This window comes from Panthera pardus, unplaced genomic scaffold (genome assembly GCF_024362965.1).
Source record: "Panthera pardus isolate Hobbes unplaced genomic scaffold, ASM2436296v1 HiC_scaffold_27, whole genome shotgun sequence".
In the NCBI taxonomy this organism is placed as follows: Eukaryota; Metazoa; Chordata; class Mammalia; order Carnivora; family Felidae; genus Panthera; species Panthera pardus.
The window spans coordinates 2,266,657-2,285,393 of record NW_026526843.1 but is presented as its reverse complement, the minus strand read 5'-3'; the positions used below and the strand labels follow the sequence as shown (position 1 = coordinate 2,285,393).

General features: G+C 59.7%; 1 protein-coding gene across 4 annotated transcripts in view; it reads left to right on the top strand.

Moving 5' to 3' along the window:
• ATP2B3 (ATPase plasma membrane Ca2+ transporting 3) overlaps positions 1–18,737 on the top strand; it is a 62,124-nt gene that overhangs the window by 37,377 nt on the left and 6,010 nt on the right. Inside the window, exons 15-21 of one of the 4 annotated variants that reach the window (XM_053891523.1) lie at positions 14–120; positions 1,229–1,420; positions 2,849–3,062; positions 4,233–4,444; positions 5,479–5,586; positions 6,847–7,029; positions 11,621–11,707. In XM_053891523.1, coding sequence (XP_053747498.1) covers positions 14–120; positions 1,229–1,420; positions 2,849–3,062; positions 4,233–4,444; positions 5,479–5,586; positions 6,847–7,029; positions 11,621–11,707 — 1,103 coding nt within the window. Of the gene's footprint in view, positions 1–13; positions 121–1,228; positions 1,421–2,848; positions 3,063–4,232; positions 4,445–5,478; positions 5,587–6,846; positions 7,030–11,620; positions 11,775–18,737 lie in introns of all 4 variants that reach the window. The other 3 variants (XM_053891522.1, XM_053891525.1, XM_053891524.1) reach the window with 3 other exon arrangements.

Here is an 18,737-nt window from a genome sequence, read left to right as displayed (position 1 = left end):
CTCTGCATTCCAGGGATCATCGACAGCAGCACCGGCGAGCAGCGGCAGGTGGTGGCCGTGACCGGGGACGGCACCAACGACGGGCCAGCCCTCAAAAAGGCAGATGTGGGCTTTGCCATGGTAAGCCGCCCGGTGCCGGCCTGGCTCACCACGTCAGGCGGGGCCTTGTGTCTCAAGGACATTGGCTTCGTGCAGAAAGGTGTGGGCTAGTGTTAAGGCAGGTTGCAGAGTGCTGAAGTCTGTCTCTCGCGTCCTGGCCCCTGGGACCTCCAAGGGCTCATCTGGTCAGGGGATACAGGTGTGAGTTGTTTAAAGGCATTTGGCGTGGGGATGCCCGAGGTGACAGTGGGCCTCAGGGGTGGGGGACGTGGGGCCTGCCACCTGTGTGCCTGCCTCAGCCACCCCCAATGCAGTCTAAGCGAAACTCGGCCCCAGGGGTGATCACTGGAGTCCCCAGATGAGCTTTTCCTCTGTGTTTCTCTCTGGTTACTTGTATGGAGCTCGTTGTTTCTATAAAACCCTGACCCCGCCGCCCGGGTGGCCAGCCCCGGCATTCTGCAGCGAGCTGCGCTTGGTCACTGAAGGCACAAAGCGAGCGAGCCCCTTTCCCCACCTGCCACGAAGGAGCCCCCTTCGCTCTGCCACATTCAGGGTAGCCCACTGTGAGCAGGCACCAGGGGCACGGGCCAGTCTGTCCCAGAGCCCAGGACAGAGAAGGGCACCGAGCCACAGCCCCTGGGCACTGTGAGAGCCAAGCCGAGCTGCGCGGGACCTGACCTCAGGGTGGCAGACAGGGTGTGCGGCTGTCCCTGCATCAGGGGCTGTGAGCAGCAAACACCCCCACGGGCCGGCAGGACACGTCCCTGCTCTGCGGAAGGCATCCCCGCCCGGGAGTCGTGGACCTCCTTGTACAGCAGGCCGCTCTGGCATGCTAAGACCGGACAGAAGACCACTTGGTGGTCACGTGGTGGCAGCTGGGCCTCGTACGTGAGGCCGTGGTGGTGGCCATGGTAGCAACACCCTCTCTGTTTATGAGCAAAGGCCCTTACCAGGCCATGAGACAACCCGCCCACTCCTAGTACAAAGTCGCACTGGATGAAACCAGATCTGTCTGCAGCTGGCGGGGAGCCTCATTTGGAAGGGGAGCCAGACCGTAAGCCCGGGTAGGCTGGGTCGTCAAGGGGGCTGGGGAAGAGGGGCCTGTGGACACCGTGTGTGTGCCCCCCAGGGCATCGCGGGGACTGATGTGGCCAAGGAGGCCTCAGACATCATCCTGACCGACGACAACTTCACCAGCATCGTCAAGGCGGTCATGTGGGGCCGGAACGTCTACGACAGCATCTCCAAGTTCCTGCAGTTCCAGCTGACAGTCAACGTGGTGGCCGTGATCGTGGCCTTCACGGGGGCCTGCATTACTCAGGTGGGCACTGGGGACCGCTGTGCCCAGGGAGGGGCCTGGGCTCTCCCTCCCACAAGGCACAGGGCCTGCAGGAGGCAGCTGGTTTCCCAGGCCCGGCCTGCTTCCTGCACCCTGACCCCAGTGCAGAGAGCACGCCCCGGAAACCCCATCCCGGGAGTTGCGAGAGCCAGGGGGTTCTTTGCCACAGATTTTTTTTTTTTTTTGAGATAAAAGTCACATACCAAAAACTTCACCATTTGAGAGTACACGGTTCAGTGGCAATCAGTACACGCACAGCGTGCACGACCACTGCCTGTGTCTAGTTTCTGAACGTCTTCATCGCCCCTGAGAAGACCCCGGGGCCCATTAGCGGGCACTCCCCACCCCCTCCCCCACTCCCCAGCAACCACGGATCTGCTCTCTGTCCTTAAAGACTTGCCTATTCTGGACATTTCATATAAAGGGAATCAAATAACATGTGGTCTTCCGTGTCTGGCACCTTTTCATTCAGCACAGTGTTTCCAGGGTCCATCCATGTTATAGCCAGTATCGGTACTTCATTCCTTTTGATGGCAGAATACTGCTCTGTCATATGGAGAGAGCACATTTCGTTTGTCCCTTCCTCCGTCAGTGGGCATTGGGGTCATTTCCACCTTCTGGTGATTGTGACTGATGCTGCTGTGAGCACACCTGTACGAGTCTGTGTGTGGACCTACGTCTTCATTTCTCTTAGGTGTGGATCTAGGACTGGAAGTGCGGGCTGAGATGGGAACTCCATATTTAACCTTCGCAGGAACCTCTTCCCCCTTCCAATAGTCTCGTTCTCCCCAGTAGTGAGTGTCCAGAACTTGTCTCCCTTTGAAAGGTTTTTTAGTTGAGATAAAATCCACATAACATAAACTGCACCGCAGTAACCATTTGAAAGTGCACAATTCAGTGGCCTTTGGCGCATTAACAATGTTGTCCAACCACCACCTCTAACTCATTCTACAACCTTCTTGTCACCTGTGTGCCCACTAAGCAGTCATTGCCCCCTCACCATGCCCCCAGCCCCTGACACCCACCCATCTGCTTTCTGTCTCTATGGATCTGTCAGTTCTGACTGGAGGTCAGAGTACCCACCAGTCGAGCACTTTCACGGTCTGGGATAACACACGGGTTGTCAATCTCCTGCTGACAATTTGGACCACACCTTCTAGGTCACTGCCACCAGGTGAGAGAAGGGAGGCTGGCAGCATTTTCAGAGCAGGAAATCCGAAAGCCCAGTGAAAACCCACTGCTAACCTTCCCACGGGGATGGAGATGTTAGATTTTGATGGGAAGGTCAGATCTGCCGCGTTTCACCGTGAATCCCTATGACGTTGCCCCCAGGCTGAGTTTCTTCCCACTGGAGTGGTGGGCCACTGGGCCTTCTGGCCCCATGTTAGGGTGACTGCCTCCTCTCGACAGGACTCTCCTCTCAAAGCTGTGCAGATGTTGTGGGTGAATTTGATCATGGACACATTTGCCTCTCTGGCCCTGGCGACAGAGCCACCCACTGAGTCACTGCTGCTACGGAAACCATACGGCCGGGACAAGCCCCTGATCTCCCGCACCATGATGAAGAACATCCTGGGCCACGCGGTCTACCAGCTCACCATCATCTTTACGCTGCTGTTCGTTGGTAGGTTGGCCCCGGGTCACACTGCCCTGCCGCTGGCCACACAGGTTCGGGCCCTGTTTGCCAGTGGAAGGGACAGATGAGCACCCATGAACCAAATTTCCAGCACGGGCCCCTGCACGCTCACCTCCCCGCTGTCTCTCTGTGTGCGTGCCCCGTGCAGGTGTCATAGGCCCCTGTGCATCTGAGAAACTGCTGTCCTTCACTGAGACCCAGATCACCCCCATCCATCCACTCACCCTATGGCCATTTCTCCAGGGCACGGCGAGCAGAGCACTGTGCCACAGACAGTGGGAAGAGGGGGACCAGGAAAGACAGGTGGAGGGAGAGGGAGGGGATAGGAGAGATAGGAGAGGGAGAAGCAGTCGAGGTGAGGCAGAGAGTGGAAGACAGAGAAGAGGCCTGAGGGGCAGAGGAAAGGAGGGCGAAGGGGGAGAGAAGGAGGAAGGAAAGGGAGGAGGAAGGAAGAGAAAGAGGAGGAGGAGGAGGAGGAAGGAGGGGTGGAGGGAGAGGAGGAGGAGCAGAGAGGAGTAACTGTCAGGAAGCCAGAAGAAGGGGCACGAGAGAAGGCGGCTGTGGGTTGGGTATCCAGGGCCGCCTGGGCTCTGGCTCTGTCCAGCAGTTTCCTTGGGGTGGGTTTGTTGCTTTGTCTGCTTGTGGCGTCTCTCCGTTATGTCACCAACCCTGGCCTTGTGGGCGCAGGCGCGTTCCCGGGAGCAGATCGGAAGCTCAGTTTGCAGGACAGTATTTGCTGAGGGGCAGGAGGGACGGTGTGTGGGGACCACAATGTCACTACTGGGGATCCTCTCTGGGGGGCCTTTCTCTGATATCTCGGGAGCAGAAGCCTCTCTCTCGTGGCCTGCCTGAGGGTCTACGCCTGGCCGCCCGGTCTTAGGGACAGGGCGGAGGAGGGCTGGCCCACCCTGTGTCCAGCCCCACTCAACCCAGCAGGCAAACGGTGTCTTCTTCCGGGGTTTCTGCGCCAGACCTCTGCTCCAGGGGTGAGCGCGTGTTGTGGGAAGAGACCCGTTACTTTCCCTCCGGGTCCCTGTCACCACAGGGTGGGGCTGCCTGTGGCCCTGCCGCAGACCCCCTGGTGCTCCTCAGGCGACACTGGCCGGGAGCTGCCTCCACCCAGGGCTCCGCCCCCCTCACGTGCCCCCTCACGTGCAGGGGAGCTCTTCTTCGACATCGACAGTGGGAGGAACGCACCCCTGCACTCTCCACCATCAGAGCACTACACCATCATCTTCAACACCTTCGTCATGATGCAGCTTTTCAATGAGATCAACGCCCGCAAGATTCACGGCGAGCGAAACGTCTTCCACGGCATCTTCAGCAACCCCATCTTCTGTACCATCGTCCTGGGCACCTTTGCAATTCAGGTAGGTGGGGGGGGGGGGGCGGGGGCGACCGTATACTGGCACCAGACGAGGAGCAGGGGACCATGCCCACTACCGGCCTCCCCATCCCCGTTTACAGAACCAGAACCAGTTCCGCCCCTCCTGCTGTCCCAGGCCCCACCGGCATGCCTTGTGACCCCAGGCCCTCTGCGCTCCCCTGCTGGCTTCCAGAGAGCCTTCCAGGGCCTTCCTCAGAACGAGCCTCCTCATAGTTCCCTCTGCGTCTTCCACTCCCATTTCCAGCGCTGGATTCCTTGCCAGGGGACTATCATAACTTTAGAAGGTTCCCTTGGGATACTTTCTGTCCCCAGTGCTGACCATCGGCCTCTGCCTGCCACCGTGCTGTGGACAGGCTGGTCAGTCAACTCTTCGGGAGTCTGAGCCTTTAAAAGTAGGGTGTATTCATAGAAAGCGTGACGTATAGTGAGGACAACAGGCCAGGATCATTTGCTCCTCACAGGGATCAAAGGAGGGGGCCTGCCACGCCATGAGGGGTCCACCTGGGGAAGCACCTGGGTCGGTCGGGGACAGAGGGAGAGGGGGAGCGTTTACTGTGGTTTCTGGGGGAGAAACTGGGGTGGGGCAATCAGGCCGAGGACTCATGACTACGAATAATTTCAGGGTTCGGGGGGGGGGGGGGCGTAGCGCCATCTCTGCTTGTGTGCGCCCTGGCCTGGGGAATTAGGGCAGAAAGGACAGCACGGTATCAGAGGCAGTGGTGGCCTGGGCTCGGGATTGCTTGGTCTGTATTTAAACAGCTCACCCCCAGGAGGAGTGTTCTTCCCTAGGAAGGGGCAGTGAGGCAGCAGGAGTCCCAGGCAAGGCTGGCTGGGCATGTCACTGGGGCACCCGGGATGAGGCATGTCCAGCACGGGCGTGCAGGGCACACGGTAAAGCGTCAAGTTTACAGAAGCGGGAGATGTGGCTCATCTGCTGAGCCACGGCCAGAGCCCCATCTGCCGGGGGGACCCAACGGCCCATCTCTGACCTGCCTCCCTCCCATCCCACCCCTGCAGATTGTCATCGTCCAGTTCGGCGGAAAGCCCTTCAGCTGCTGCCCCCTGTCCACGGAGCAGTGGCTCTGGTGCCTGTTCGTTGGCGTTGGGGAGCTGGTCTGGGGACAGGTGAGTGTCTGCCTCGTCACCTTTCCCAGCCCCGACCCTTCCTTGTTTCCAGGGATGGACACAATGCCGGGCGGGGGTGGGGGGGGGGGCCACGGCACCTCAGAGCCCGTGCTTAGGAAAGCGTTCGGTGTGCTCAGGGTGGGCAGCACAGCAGGGCTCAGGCCCGGGCCAGGCCACGGCTCAGGTACACGGCCACAGGCAACAGTTGTCAGCAGAGAGAGGGCAAAGGGCCACGTCTGGGATGTCACAAAGCCCCGGCAAAAATCACCCAGCACTCCCCTTTCCATGATAGAAGCCCAAAATCGTCCCCTAAAACTGGGCGGCTTGGAAAACGCTCACGGATGTGAAGCTAGACCACACCGTGCTAAATCCTCCAAGGGGCAGAAAGAAAGTGTCAAGGAAAATGAAGAAATATTTTGAGATGCTAGAACGTGAAAGTCAGACACCTGTAGCCCTTGATGGTTAAAGGCATGCACAGAGGGAGGCTTCCGGCACCCAATGATGACGTGAGGAAGAAGAAGCCCATGCCACAGGCACACAAGAGGCTTCTGAAAGCATTGCTCTGCAGTTCTAGAATATTGGTGCAGGACCCACTTTGCCCTGTGTCTTAGTCATATCTCAGGAAGCTGGAAGTCCGAGATCAAGCATATGTAGGGCAGGGTCCGAGAGAGACCAGGAGTGAGCTTCCACGGAAGCTTCCCTAAGCACCGGGGACTTCAGTGGGGGTCGGTCCTGTGGGCCCAGGGCTCCCGCGTGGCTGACCTCAGATCCTCAGTCTCTGCCCCTCAGACGTGAAGCCGGGGCCCCACCAGGAATCACACTGTCGGCGTAGACGGCCCGGCAGGGCCCTCGGGGAAACTGAGACCGCCTTGTCAGGCAGGATGTGCCAGGGGCTTAGCGGTCCCCTCTCAGGAGCGGGGCGGGGGGGGGGGGGGGCGGCGCCAAGGCCAGACCTCCCCTCGCTGGAAAACGCTCCTTGGCCCCAACAGCTCCCGCGCCCTGCTCCCCGGGGACCGCTCCTGGTCATGCAGCCTCGGGGACCAGAAAAGGATGTCCCATCCCCCAGTCTGCCCACAGAGAACGGGTGTTTAGGAAACAGTGGTGCATGATGCTGGAGTGCAAGGGGCATACACACTAGCTGTCAGAGGGAGGCGGGAGGTGTGGGTCCCTCCCCAGCCCCAGCAGAGCTCCTACCCCAAAAGGACCAGCTGTGCTCTGACAGCCACCTGCCCCTGCTACCCCTCGCCTCTGGCCCCCCAGGTCATCGCCACCATCCCCACCAGCCAGCTCAAGTGCCTGAAGGAAGCAGGGCACGGGCCGGGAAAGGATGAGATGACCGATGAGGAACTGGCCGAGGGGGAGGAAGAGATCGACCATGCCGAACGGGAGCTCCGCAGAGGCCAGATCCTCTGGTTCCGGGGCCTCAATCGGATTCAGACGCAGGTAAGCCGCCGTGCCGCTTGGCTTCTCTGGCTATCCCGCCTTGAGAGGGTGGCGAGCAAGGGCCATCCCCGGATATGCGTGCTGGCTGCGGTGCTGCAGACATGGCCCACCTCTGACGCTTCGGTCAGAGCCCAGGCGGCTCTCCCCCGTGCTGGGTGCCGGTGCCAGCTAAAGACGTGTGTTGTGATCAGCGGCTGTCTCTTGGGGTGGGGTGGAGGGGGCACAGGCCACCCGCTGTCTGCACGGCCGCCGGGCCTTGCCTCATTTGCCGGAAGCAGCCTGGTGACAGGGAGGTGACGTTGTTGGGAGGAGACAGATGCCCGTTACAAACAGCCTTTGGTGAGCTCACCGTGCACTGGGTTATATCGTGAGCCCTATGGAAGCTGATTCTGGCCCCGGACTTGCTTCTTTCTCTTCATCTCTGTCCCTAAGCCACATAGTCACAATGACCACTCAGCCACGGGCACTTTCGAAGGCTTCAGGAGACCCGTCTGCCAGAGCAGCCCCTGCTCTTTGCCCCAACCCTTCCCAGCTAGCCTTCTTGCCAGAATGTTCTGTACTCCGTCTCTCCGCATCCTTTCCTCACACTCGTGATCGCATCGCAGCCTGGCCTCTGCCCGCAGGGTCCCAGACGCAGTTCTCACCAAGGTCTGTGCGACCGACAGGGCCCGGAACCGGGCTGTCCCTCCGTCCCGCGTCAAGCCCTCAGCTGTAGCCTCTGAATGCCACACCTTGAGCCAAGATGTCCACGGTGGGCTTGGCCAAGACCACGGTCCCTGAGCCAACCTCCTTTCAGCCCCTCAGCTCCCACACGCTCTTCCTGTCTCCCCGCACAGCTGGCGCAGGAGCATGGCCCATCCGTTCAGGTCCGCCCCCTCGAAAGCACGTCCCCAGTCCAGCCACCCCTGCCCCCCATCCTCCTGGCCTAGTCACCAGTGTCTGCCCGGAGTAGTCTCCCCGCTGCCTCCCTAGCCCCCAGTGACACCTGTCACTCTCTGCCCTTCCCGTGCTTCCCAGAGCCCCGCCTCTGACCTTTCTCCACGTGCTGTCCAGGACCCCCAGCCCCCCTGCTTCTCCTCCTGGGGGTCCCACCAACGGGAAGGCCACTACCCTACACGTAGCCCTGCCCGGCCCCGCACTCCTGCCGCGGGCCCCTGGGCCTGGGGAATGGCTTCAGACCACACCTCTGCCCTGTGTCTGCCTCCAGCCTGTCACACATCACCACAAGCTCATCCCAAGGAATCTTTCACGCACCTCACCCAAAGCGCCCTCGGCAGCCGGTGCCTACCCTGCCCCCGGCCTGAGGCTCCCCATACACACAGCTTGCCTGCTATTCCCATACGGTCCCCAGAAGTCTCCCGGGGCTCAGCCTCAGGGCCCCCTACTTCTTTCTTCCGCAGGCCCCAGCCTCAGCTCCAGCCACAAGCTCTCAGCCTCCTGCCCGCTGCTCCCACCTTCGTTCAGCTAGCTTGCCCCCTGCCCCGCCGTGGCCAGCGTAGCCTCTCTTCTGGTCTGAAGGGTCAAGTCCAGAGTCCTGACCATGGCCTTCAGGCCCCTGCCTCTTGGCATCACCCCACACACCCTGTGTCCCTTGTAACCCCTGCTGCTTTTCCAGATGTGCACCCTCTGTGCCTCCATGCCGGCCACGATCTGGGCCCCAGGGCTCCCCAGCTGCCGCTGTGTCCCCTCGGGGCCCCCCTCATCCGGCAGCAGCCCAGAGACCGCCACTCTCTCCCGCCCCCGTAGGCCCTCGTGTGCCCAGGGCACTGGAATCAGTGAGGAGCAGAATGCCCCAGGGAACTTTCCAAAGCTGCAGACTCCTGGGCTGCCCCCAGGGCTTGGGATATCGTAGGGCTGGGTGAGGTGGCCCCAAATAAGTCCGGTTTAAGGAGCTCCCCAGGGATGCAAGGGGCTTCTCCAGTGGAGAAGCAGGAGTCCAGGTCTGTGGCTCATTCCCCCTTGCGCCCCAAGCCCCTAAGCCAGCGCGGCCAGGCAAGAATGTCTTAGGCCCCGGGTGCGCTGCGGAGCCTGGAGCCTGACACCCGTGAGCCCGAGGTGGTGGCCATTCTTCTGGCAGCTGGGACAGCCCCTGCCCAGTCTGAGGCATGGGGGGGGGGGGCGCTCAGTGGTGCCCGACCAGTGTGTGTCTGTGCCTTCCATGCGCCTGTGGGCTCTGAGTCCTGCCACCGCTTCCTGGCCGGTCGAGCGGGTCTCCTCAGTCAGAGCCCGGGAGTCACTGCCCAAGTAGACACTGGCCAGTCAGGTCCCTACTTCAAACATGATGCAATGGGGGGGGGGGGGGCGCCCAGAGAGAAGGGACTTGCCCAAGGTCACCCAGTGACAGCGTCCCTCCCCCGATCCCCTAGCATATTCCATGTCCTTTCCAGAGAGCCCCTCACTGCTCCACAGGATCATCCCCTTGTCACATCCGATTCACCACCCTCCTCAAGAATGCTGAGCCAATCGGCCAGTTGAGCTAACTTTTTAAGAGCATCTGTTCTTTTTGATTCAAAATACCTGCTTGAAGGACAGACATAAAGCGCCCCAGCATGTAGGTGCCCGCAGCCAAGGGAGACATGCCTAGATTTCTGGATTTTGCAAACAACGGAGCTGCAGGGTTTGGGGGCCAGCACAGCTTTGCTAAGTGAAGGCATTTTGTAACCTGCTACCTGCTCTCACCGCCATTCCATACTAACATATTACTGCACCAGACAGGGGGGTCATTCCGGCATCAAAAAGAGTCCTTGAAACCCAGAACACGGAGCTTCTCGAAGCACTCATGACGTGGTCCATTTCACATTCCATTATAAACCAACGAGAAGCTTCAGCAGCAACTGGGTTTTGGGGGGCGGGGGGGGCAATTGTGAGGTATTTTGATTGACACCGTCATCCCATCCGGACACCGTGAGGAGAGGGGTCCAATCAGAGGCAGAAAAGGCATCTTTTCCTTGCCTCGTCGCCCTGGCTGCAGTTAAGAGTGCATCACATCACGGGTCATCTCCCTTCAGGTCATCGGGGCACACTAGACACACTGTGCCAGCCCCCTGTGGCCACTCAGTGTGCGTTACGCACGGGTCTCAGCCCTGGCAGTGAGGTCGCCCTGCTCACGAGCGGGGTGTGTTGGGGGCAGGGGGTGTGGGGGAGGAGGGAGCTCGGGGGCAGAGTATGGGACAAAAGTCTTTTTCCACCGCGCGTGTAGGGATTGAAATGATGCACATCTTCATGTGCGAGCACTCAAGCTGCCTTCTTCCCAGAAGCCTGGCCCCGTGTCAGACTCCCTGCCGAGTCTAGGGGCCACCACAAAGCCACCGCAGGGCTTGGGTGTGGCACAGGGCCGCCTACTCTGGGCCCAGAGTAGACAGCCAGTGGGCTCCAGGCTCCAGGACTACACATTTGCTTTGCCGCTCACGTCATCCAGTGAACTGTACGGCACTTTCCAGAAATCAGATCCACCTTCTAAGGCCAAAGATCTGCACACACACCCATCTCCTCACCCCACCCCACCCCCACCCCCAGAAGGCATTCCCAAAGGGGCAACCAAAGGTGTGCCACGTTGGTCTGCCCTCCCAGAACGTAGGCACACGGTCTCCGGATGGGGAAACATTCACTGTGGCCACTCAGTCACAGGTCTCAGGTCTGAGTCACCCCCAGGCCCGCTAGCCGGTCAGAGATGGGGGTCCGGAAGTCAGAAGACACTAGGACTCCTAGTGAGTTCACCCCATGGTTGTCATTTCCCATAGACCCACGTCCCTTTTGACCCCTAGGAAGCCTAGAGGGAGGGGGCTGCAAATAAAAGCCATCTCTGCTCCCGGGACACTCCAGTCTCTTTGCTCTCCCTCCTGCCCGGCCTGTGGCTCTGCAGAAAGGAGTCTGATAAAAGAAAGCAAGTGCTTTTGCATTTTAAATCCTTTCCTTTCACGGAGGCTCCCCCAGGGGCACCCGCCTCCATCACTCTGAAGAGATTGAGCCTCCGGGCAGGGCAGGGCAGGGCAAGGCAGGGCAGAGAAGCAGTACGCGTCTGTTGCTTAGAGCAATGTAAACAAAGGGCGTTCGGGGAAGGCCCGTCCCGGCACCAACCACGAGCACTGCCACAGGGAGCCTTGTCCTAACGGGAGCGGGGAGTGGAGCGAGTCCTACCCCTCAGGTATACCGGGGCGGAAAAGGGGGTGGAGAACCAGTGATCTGGGATCTCAAAGGACTGCCAGACCCAGGTATTTGTTGACAAGTGGCTCGCAAAGAGCGGCTGGTGACTGCGAGTGGCTCTTTCTGCAAAGGCTTGCTGCGTGCCACCACCCCCCCACCCACCCACCCCCCCCCCCCCCCCCCCCGCCCTCCCGGTCTTCTGAGTGCTAATCATTTGCTCAGCAAACCCTCTCTCGGTGGAGGACTCGGAGGCTGGCCCCAGCCGTGACCACGTGACCACGGCCCCGTCCGAAGCGCTGTCAGCCCCAAGGGGGCGGGGCGGCCTAGATGCCGTCTCCTGTCACCATTCGTGTACCCAGCGTGGCCCCTGCCCTCACCCAACCCCACCCCCGTGCGGTAGCCGGGACCGCAGTGCAAGCCAAACTTTATCTCATTTTCTCTCCCACAGATGGAGGTAGTGAGTACCTTCAAGAGAAGCGGTTCATTTCAGGGTGCTGTGCGCCGGCGGTCTTCAGTCCTCAGCCAGCTCCATGACGTAACCAATCTTTCTACCCCTACTCACGTAATTCTCTCTGCTGCCAATCCCACCAGTGCCGCTGGGAGTGAGTCTTGAGTCCCCTTTTCTCTCATAAATGGCATCTCTGGGGGAGCAAAAGCCTCCCCAACTCTTCCTTCTCTTTTTTCCCCGTCCAGTCCTTTCCGCCCAGACGGTGTGTGTCTCCAAAGCCATATCCTCTTATGAAATGTACTGAATCCATGGCCCTGCCGGACCTTCCGTTCTTTGCCTTGTTTGGTTGTTCGCTGTTCGTTCCTCCTGTCGTTGGTTTGCTTTTCTTGAACTTGTCTGCATCTGCCAATGGTTCTTCACGAACTTGGGCCGCTTCTGGTGGCGTCCGGTGGCAGGATGGGGCCTTGGTCGGTGTTCTGCGGGGCAGCCAAAGGGAGGCTCGGACCGCCTCGCAGGGCCGCAGGGGGAGGCGAGTGCCTTTCCGGCATCGTTCGCAACAGAATAATCCGGCCCACCTACTTGGGACTAAACTGACAGCTTCCAGAACTCTCCCGGAGGTGGTTTCCAAAGGCAGTGCACCTGAGGCGGGCTTCGGGAGGCCGCTGTCACGTGTCCCCAGGTGGGCTCAATGGTGGCCGACTGCTTCTGCTCGGGTGTTACCTGCCCTGTAGGCCTTGGCCCTGAGCCGCCCGTATGCGAGGTGTCTGAGGGGTTCCTCAAACAGGAGTCATCCTCACACCCCCAGCCCGCACTCTGCCACGTGTCCCTTTTGTTCCCAAGGCACCTTTGCTCTTTCCAAACAGGCGTCAGGATTGGAAGGTCTTAACATGGTCTGGTCCACATTCTCTCTCCTCCTTCCTCCCAGAAGCCGGGACAGGTAGATTCCTTCCTACATGTTCCAGTGAAACGTTCCCACCATGCTAGTCACGTTTTCAAGAGAACCCAGGGGCTGTCGTAAAGAGAGAGAAACTTCCGTGTTTGCTCGTATCTTTTTACAAAGACAAAGGGAAAGCTCTTAGAACCCACCGCCCCATGGTTTCCCTAATGAGAGAGAATGCAGGGAACGTCCCTGCTCCCGGCCACGGCCACCTGCTTTTGTAACAGACTCGACATCTCAAAAACCAAGCAGTAAACTTTCAAGTATGGGCCCAGAGCCCTTGCTGGGATGGTTCGTTGCTACCTCTTTCCTTTCCTTCCAGTGAAACCCGGCAACTCTCACCTCCGTGAACACATCACTTCCCCACAGACGGGAGCTGTTAACCGTGCCTTTTTCCCTCACCAGACTCTGGCATTTTTCTTTTTGCTTGATTTCTTCTCTTTGCCTTTTGCCTTTTGTCTTGTCTTTTCTCTTTTTTTCTTTTTGCATTTTCTTCGCTTTTTTTTTTTTTTTTTTTAGGAACTGGTTAGAGGTCCCCAGTGGGGGGGCATCCCTCCTCTTGCTCAAACTGTCGTTTCAGGCCACTCTGCCCTTTAAGGAAGGGATGTGGGCCGCACCAGACCCCGCTGGACCATGTGGTCCCCTTCGGAAACAGCACGTACATGTGCGTGCATGCACACACCCCACCCCCAAACCACAGGCCACACACACCTCCGGCTCCCTTGCACACTCACTGGGCCCCCCACCTGGGCCACAGACATTGGCCAACAGCCATCACAGACAGGCTGGAAAGCTCCAGCCTTGTCCCAGAAGGGTCTCACCACCAGTCCACCCAGACAAGTCTCCACGGGGCTCAGCTACCTCCAGTCAACTGAGGACAGAAACGGTACTCAGCCTCCCGGGGGCGCGCCAGCTAGGGCCAGACTAGGACAGCGCACGTTCTTCCTGGAAATGAAGGGACAAGAGGGGGCATGGTCTGCCGAAGGGGCACATACTGACCTGCCCCTGTCCCTCCCTCACCCGTGACTTTTTTCCACGTGTTTCTTTGCCATCTCTGTCTGTACTTCCTCTCTGTCTGTCTGTCTGTCCGTCCATCTGTCTGTTGACTTGAGGCAGGGGAGGCAGCCGACACAGCCCCCACTCCTCACGCCCCTCGGGCCTTCTCCACACCTCTGGCCTTGTTCCGCTCCAGGGCCAGCCCGGGCCTCCCCTCCAGGATCCTGGCGAGGCCTGCTGTCTCTTGGCTCCCTCTGGATTCCTTGGGCTTCCTCCCTGGTGGGAGCCTCTTTCTCTCCTCTTCCTAGCACCTTCCTTCCTTCTGCAGCCATCTGTCACCCCCGTCTTCCCACCTCTGGGAGCCCAGCAGTGCCTGGTAAGAACAGTGCGAAAGACACCACCCCTCCCCCTGGTCCTGAGCTACTCCAGGGGCATCTAACTAGTGCCTGTCTGAGGAGGGTGCTGGTGTGATAGCAAGGGGATCCCAATGTCCCAGCCCATCCCAGTTGAGCAGCAGCACCTCAGAAAGGACCCCACTGTGGAGGAAGATGCTGGTTGGAGGACCAGGCAACACCAGGGGACATGCCTGCTTCTGGAAGCCACCAACCAACACCACCTCCTGCCATCACCACTGCGTGGCAGATTGGTTTGGAACTCTCTGAGGGCCTAGAGAAACCATTAAACCCAGCACCCTCATTGTGCAAATCAGGGAAAGGCCCGGTGGTGGCGGCGGCGAAAAAAGTGACTAGACGCAGGTCCCCACCCTCTCTTGGAACTCACCGGAAGGAAGGCAAGGCACAGACCACAGCAGAGCTCCTAGCCGAGCATTGTAGAAGGTGCTGTGGGCGCAGGCCACAGGGTTTTCCTGAGCAGAACCCCAGCTCTGATGGGACATCTCCTATCACCCACCGCCCGGCCAGCCTGGCCCTTATCCCACATGCTGGAGCAAGGCCTCTGGTCTGACAGCACTTCCACTGAGAACCTGAGGCCCTCCGGGCCTTAGACGGCCCAGTGCAGGTTGTGTACAAGGAGCCCGAGGGCCACAGTGATAGGTGACGGCGCTCACCGACACGGGTCCCAGCACCTGGCACCCAGGCCAGAGGCGGCCAGAGAATGTCCCCGGGGCCAGAGGGAAAGGAGAGTCCCTAGAGGGGTGACCAGGGAGAGTTAGAGACGCAGAGACCCTCGGAGTTCAGCACACCCACAGCCTCACCTCCTCAACCTTCTAGCCGACCTCTGACCCCACCCCCCCAGGCTTCCCGCACCCAGCCGCCCTCCCTGAGCCACACACAATACTCATTCTCAACCTGGGGTGTGGCATCTGCCCTCCATGGCTTCCACCTCATCTCACGGGACCTCAGCCGTGGCCTGGAGGCCAGCCCCTGTGAGTGGCTCCAGAAAGCGCATCCGTTAATAACCGCTTTCGGTCTTAAGGAAACCAGCCGGGAGGGAAATCCTATCCCCTGCTGGGATGCCAGTCACCCCGGCTCCTCCCCGCTCACACACTAATGCCAGAGGCTTGGCGTCACACCCTGGCTGCGTGTGAGGGTCCAAGCCATGGCCCCAGATGGTATATGGGGTTCACCCACGTTTACTACCCAGCAGCAAGCCGGGTGCCAGACGGCTGCCTCCAGGTGTGAGCGGAGACACGGACACACCCCAGCCGCCCCCCACCCCCACCCTGCCACCTCCCCAGCCACACTTTCCAAAGCCTGTCCCCTGCAGCAGCACTGGGTCTCTATACTCGAACGTTTATTGCTACAGGGCTTCACGATACGGCTCCTGACCCAACCGGGCGGAAGGCGCGGAGGTGGGCAGTGAGTTTGGTCACATGTGGCCTTGAAGAGCTCCCTCAGGGCTCTTTAGTTCCGATGAACCTAGCCTGAAAGAGATCATAGCAGTTGCTTTATTTTAATTGCCTTTGCAACATGAAAGCCTTGCATCCAACTTGGCAATGCTGATGCCGGGTAAGCCCCCACGATTTCCTTGCACACGCCCTTCTGGGGCCTGAGGAATCGAGCCAGCCCCATAGAGGAAGGAGCCCCGCAAAGCGAGCGCAGCCTCGTCTGCTGGAGTTTGCTCCTTTCTCAGGCAGTCCATCCATTTCAAGCCAAGTCTCTCTCTCCCCTTGGGTTTCTGGGGACAGTGTACTGGCATTTCTTCTCAGCTATTTGACAGTGTTGTTTCCAGACTAGGACTGGTATCACCCTGTCCTGCACGAGCCCTTCCTGCAAGCATGGGCCCCACCCCAGGGAAGGACCTTCCAGGCAATTCTTACAGTACGAGCCAGCTCGCAGCCCAAGGCAGACCCCAGGACCCCTGCTCCTGGGCCCTCCCCGGTGGGCACTTCCAGGCCGACTCCCAGGGCTGGGGGCTAGGGCCCAGGGAGCTCAAGAGACTTCTTTGAGGCCCTGCACCTGGCCACGGCCAGGATGAGAGGCAAGGTCCACCACCCGAAAGGCCGGGGCCCCACCGTACCTGGGTCACCTCAGTGCCACGGCTTGTTGACATCGGCAGCGTGAATGTGGACTCTCCCAGTCCTGGGCACAGATGCACGCACACAGGATGGGAGGTGACCTTCACGAAAGTTGCCAGCCGCTAGCATATCTGACTTGCCCACATACACAGAGCCCTGCCTTTGGTTTGGGGTTCGATCCATCAGTGGGAGGGCCAGCTCTGGAGTTCAAGTTTCTTAATTCCTTGGTGAGGAAAGGGAACCTTCCTCTTCAACTGTGGGTATGTCGCCCCACACCTCTTTGTGTCGCTTTCAAGTCACGATTCAAGTCCCCTCCCTCCCACAGAAGGTTCTGGATTAGTGGCTGGCACAGAGACAGGCATGTCCATCAAGCATGTGGCGGGCAGGGGGTGGGCGGGAGGGCTTTGCAGGAGCAGCAGTGAGACAGAAGTGGAGGGCGGAGAGCATGAGGACCCCTCCCCATCTGGGGCCTGCTTGTCCTACAGCACAGAGGAAAAAAGGCCAGAAGGTTGTCAAACGCAGTTTCTGTTGTTACTGTTGTCACCATCGTTCTGGAGCCTTGCTTTTGTTTTTCTCTTCTCTTCTTTTCTTTTCATTCCCTTTGTGCATTTCTTTAATGGGTCGCGTGCTCCCTCAGGCCTCCCCTTGCCTCCCAGTGTTCGCATCCCTACTCTGCCCCCATCACCACCTGCATTGCAAACTTGAGCAATTGAAGGTCAAAACAAAAGCGGAGTCCATCCACTTTGCCCCACTTTCAGCCTTGACCTTCAGCCCCTCTGCTCGCACCCCAAGCATCCATCAGTAGCATAGTGCTGTTGCAGAGTCTGACATAAGCATCCCTTCTGCTTTGGCTCTATGTGGCTGGCGTGGCGCTGTGAGTTTGGGCCATCACCCGCCCTGTCCCCACTAGTGGAGCTCATGGTTCAGGTGAAGGCAGGCCAGCGCTCACACGTCGGGGCGGGCGGTGGACAGCAAGGAACAAACAGAGAAGTAAGCTTATGCTAAGTGTCCGGGACAGCTTCTAGAAGGATGTATGTGTGAGCCGGGTTGTGAATAAAGAGAAAAAGCCAGCACAGGACAGTCTGGCAGAACAGTCTAGGCAGGCGAAAGGGCAGGTGTAACGTTGCTGGAGAAGACTTTCGGCAGAGTTGCCCATTCACTGAGCCCTTGCTGGGTGCAGGCGCTGTGCTGGGTGCTGGGAGCTGGGGAGCTCGGTGAATCAGACGGAGCCCTGTCTTCAGGGGGCTACGGCAAGGAGACGGAGGGTGAGGGGGAGCCTTGAGGCTCAGTGGGGAAGAGCTTGTGCACAGGCCCTGAGGCAGGGGGTGTGCCAGTGTTCTTCCCGGAAGAGCCAAGAAGCTGAGGCTGGAAAAGAAGGATGAGAAAGAAAACGGCCCGAGGCAGGCCCTGACTTTGCAGGAGGTGCGGCTACAGAAGGGTTTAGACCAGTGGAGGATGTGACTTGTTCGGGCTCTTATTTGAAAAGATTGCTTGGGCTGCCATGCAGAGAATAGACAGTAGAGGTCAAGGGCACTGGCAGGAAGACCAGGGAGGAGGCGTGGGGCGGGTGAAGCTAAAGTAGCAGCCGGAGCCCACAGTCTGGAGATAGGGACGCGGCACTCATTAGAAGACAGATGGAACTTAGGGCCACGGCAGATTCGAGCACCTGGGAAGTGTGCGGGTGTAGATGAAGAGAAAAGGTCCCAAGATGAGCCCTGGGGCCCCCAGATGTGAGGGGGGTGGGGGCGGACGGAGACCCTGCACACCCGTACCCAGCCAGGAAGCGGGGATGCGGCATGGGGAGCGCTGGGTGCCCAGCTGGGGAGGTACCTGGGGAGCAGGGGGTGAGGCGAGAAGCGGCCATTGCCAGCATCTAGAGGGGACCGCGGCGCCAAGACAGGGTCTCTTTTAAGAGAGACAAATGAGTACGCTAGGCGAGGGAGGAGGCAACATCCGTGAGTGGGTGCAGGGCCCGGGGCGGGGTACCCAGGCAGTGCAGGAGCAAGCCGGCTGGCTCTCCGATGTCAGGAAATCGGCGGGGGGTGGGGGGAGCACGGCGGGTCTCGGTTGGGGTGAGACAGGAAGGTACGAAGAGCCCTCCAGCCCCGGCCCGACCTGATCCCCCTCGGCCTTCCCAGGCACCTTGGCTGTAGCCCTAGGAGTCAAGTTTACTGGAAAGTGCTTTCATGTCTTTTACTTTCAGATTAGCCCTCAGCAAAATGGAGTTTCGGGGGGTTCAGTTCAGTGAATTCCCACACTGCACGGAGTGGACCCAGAGCAGCTCCTTCACTTGCTGTGAAGCTCGGAGTCCCGACACCAGCCAGGCTGGGAGGGCAGGGCCCGACTCAATAGTCGGAGAGGAGGGAGGCTGCAAGGCACCCCGGGGATGTCAGCCACACAGGCAAGAGCCAGGGAGAGATCAAGAGACCAGGCAGTCGGAGTCTCGCCCCTGGGGGCTTGAGTCCCAAGGGGCCCCCAGGGCCCTGCAGGTGTGGCAACAGCAGTGGAGGTAGGGGGGCCTCCGCCGTGAAGGGGTTGGGAGACTGGGGGCCATGGGCCATGCTGCTGTAGGACGCTGGGGTCGGGGGTCGGGGGTCGAGGTGCCTCTGTGGTTTCGCAGGAGCCCGGCACTAGAACCGGAAGACCAGGGCTGACGGGGCCAAGGCCGAGGGCCCTCCTGAGCCTCCTTCAGTCCGGTAGAGCCCTCG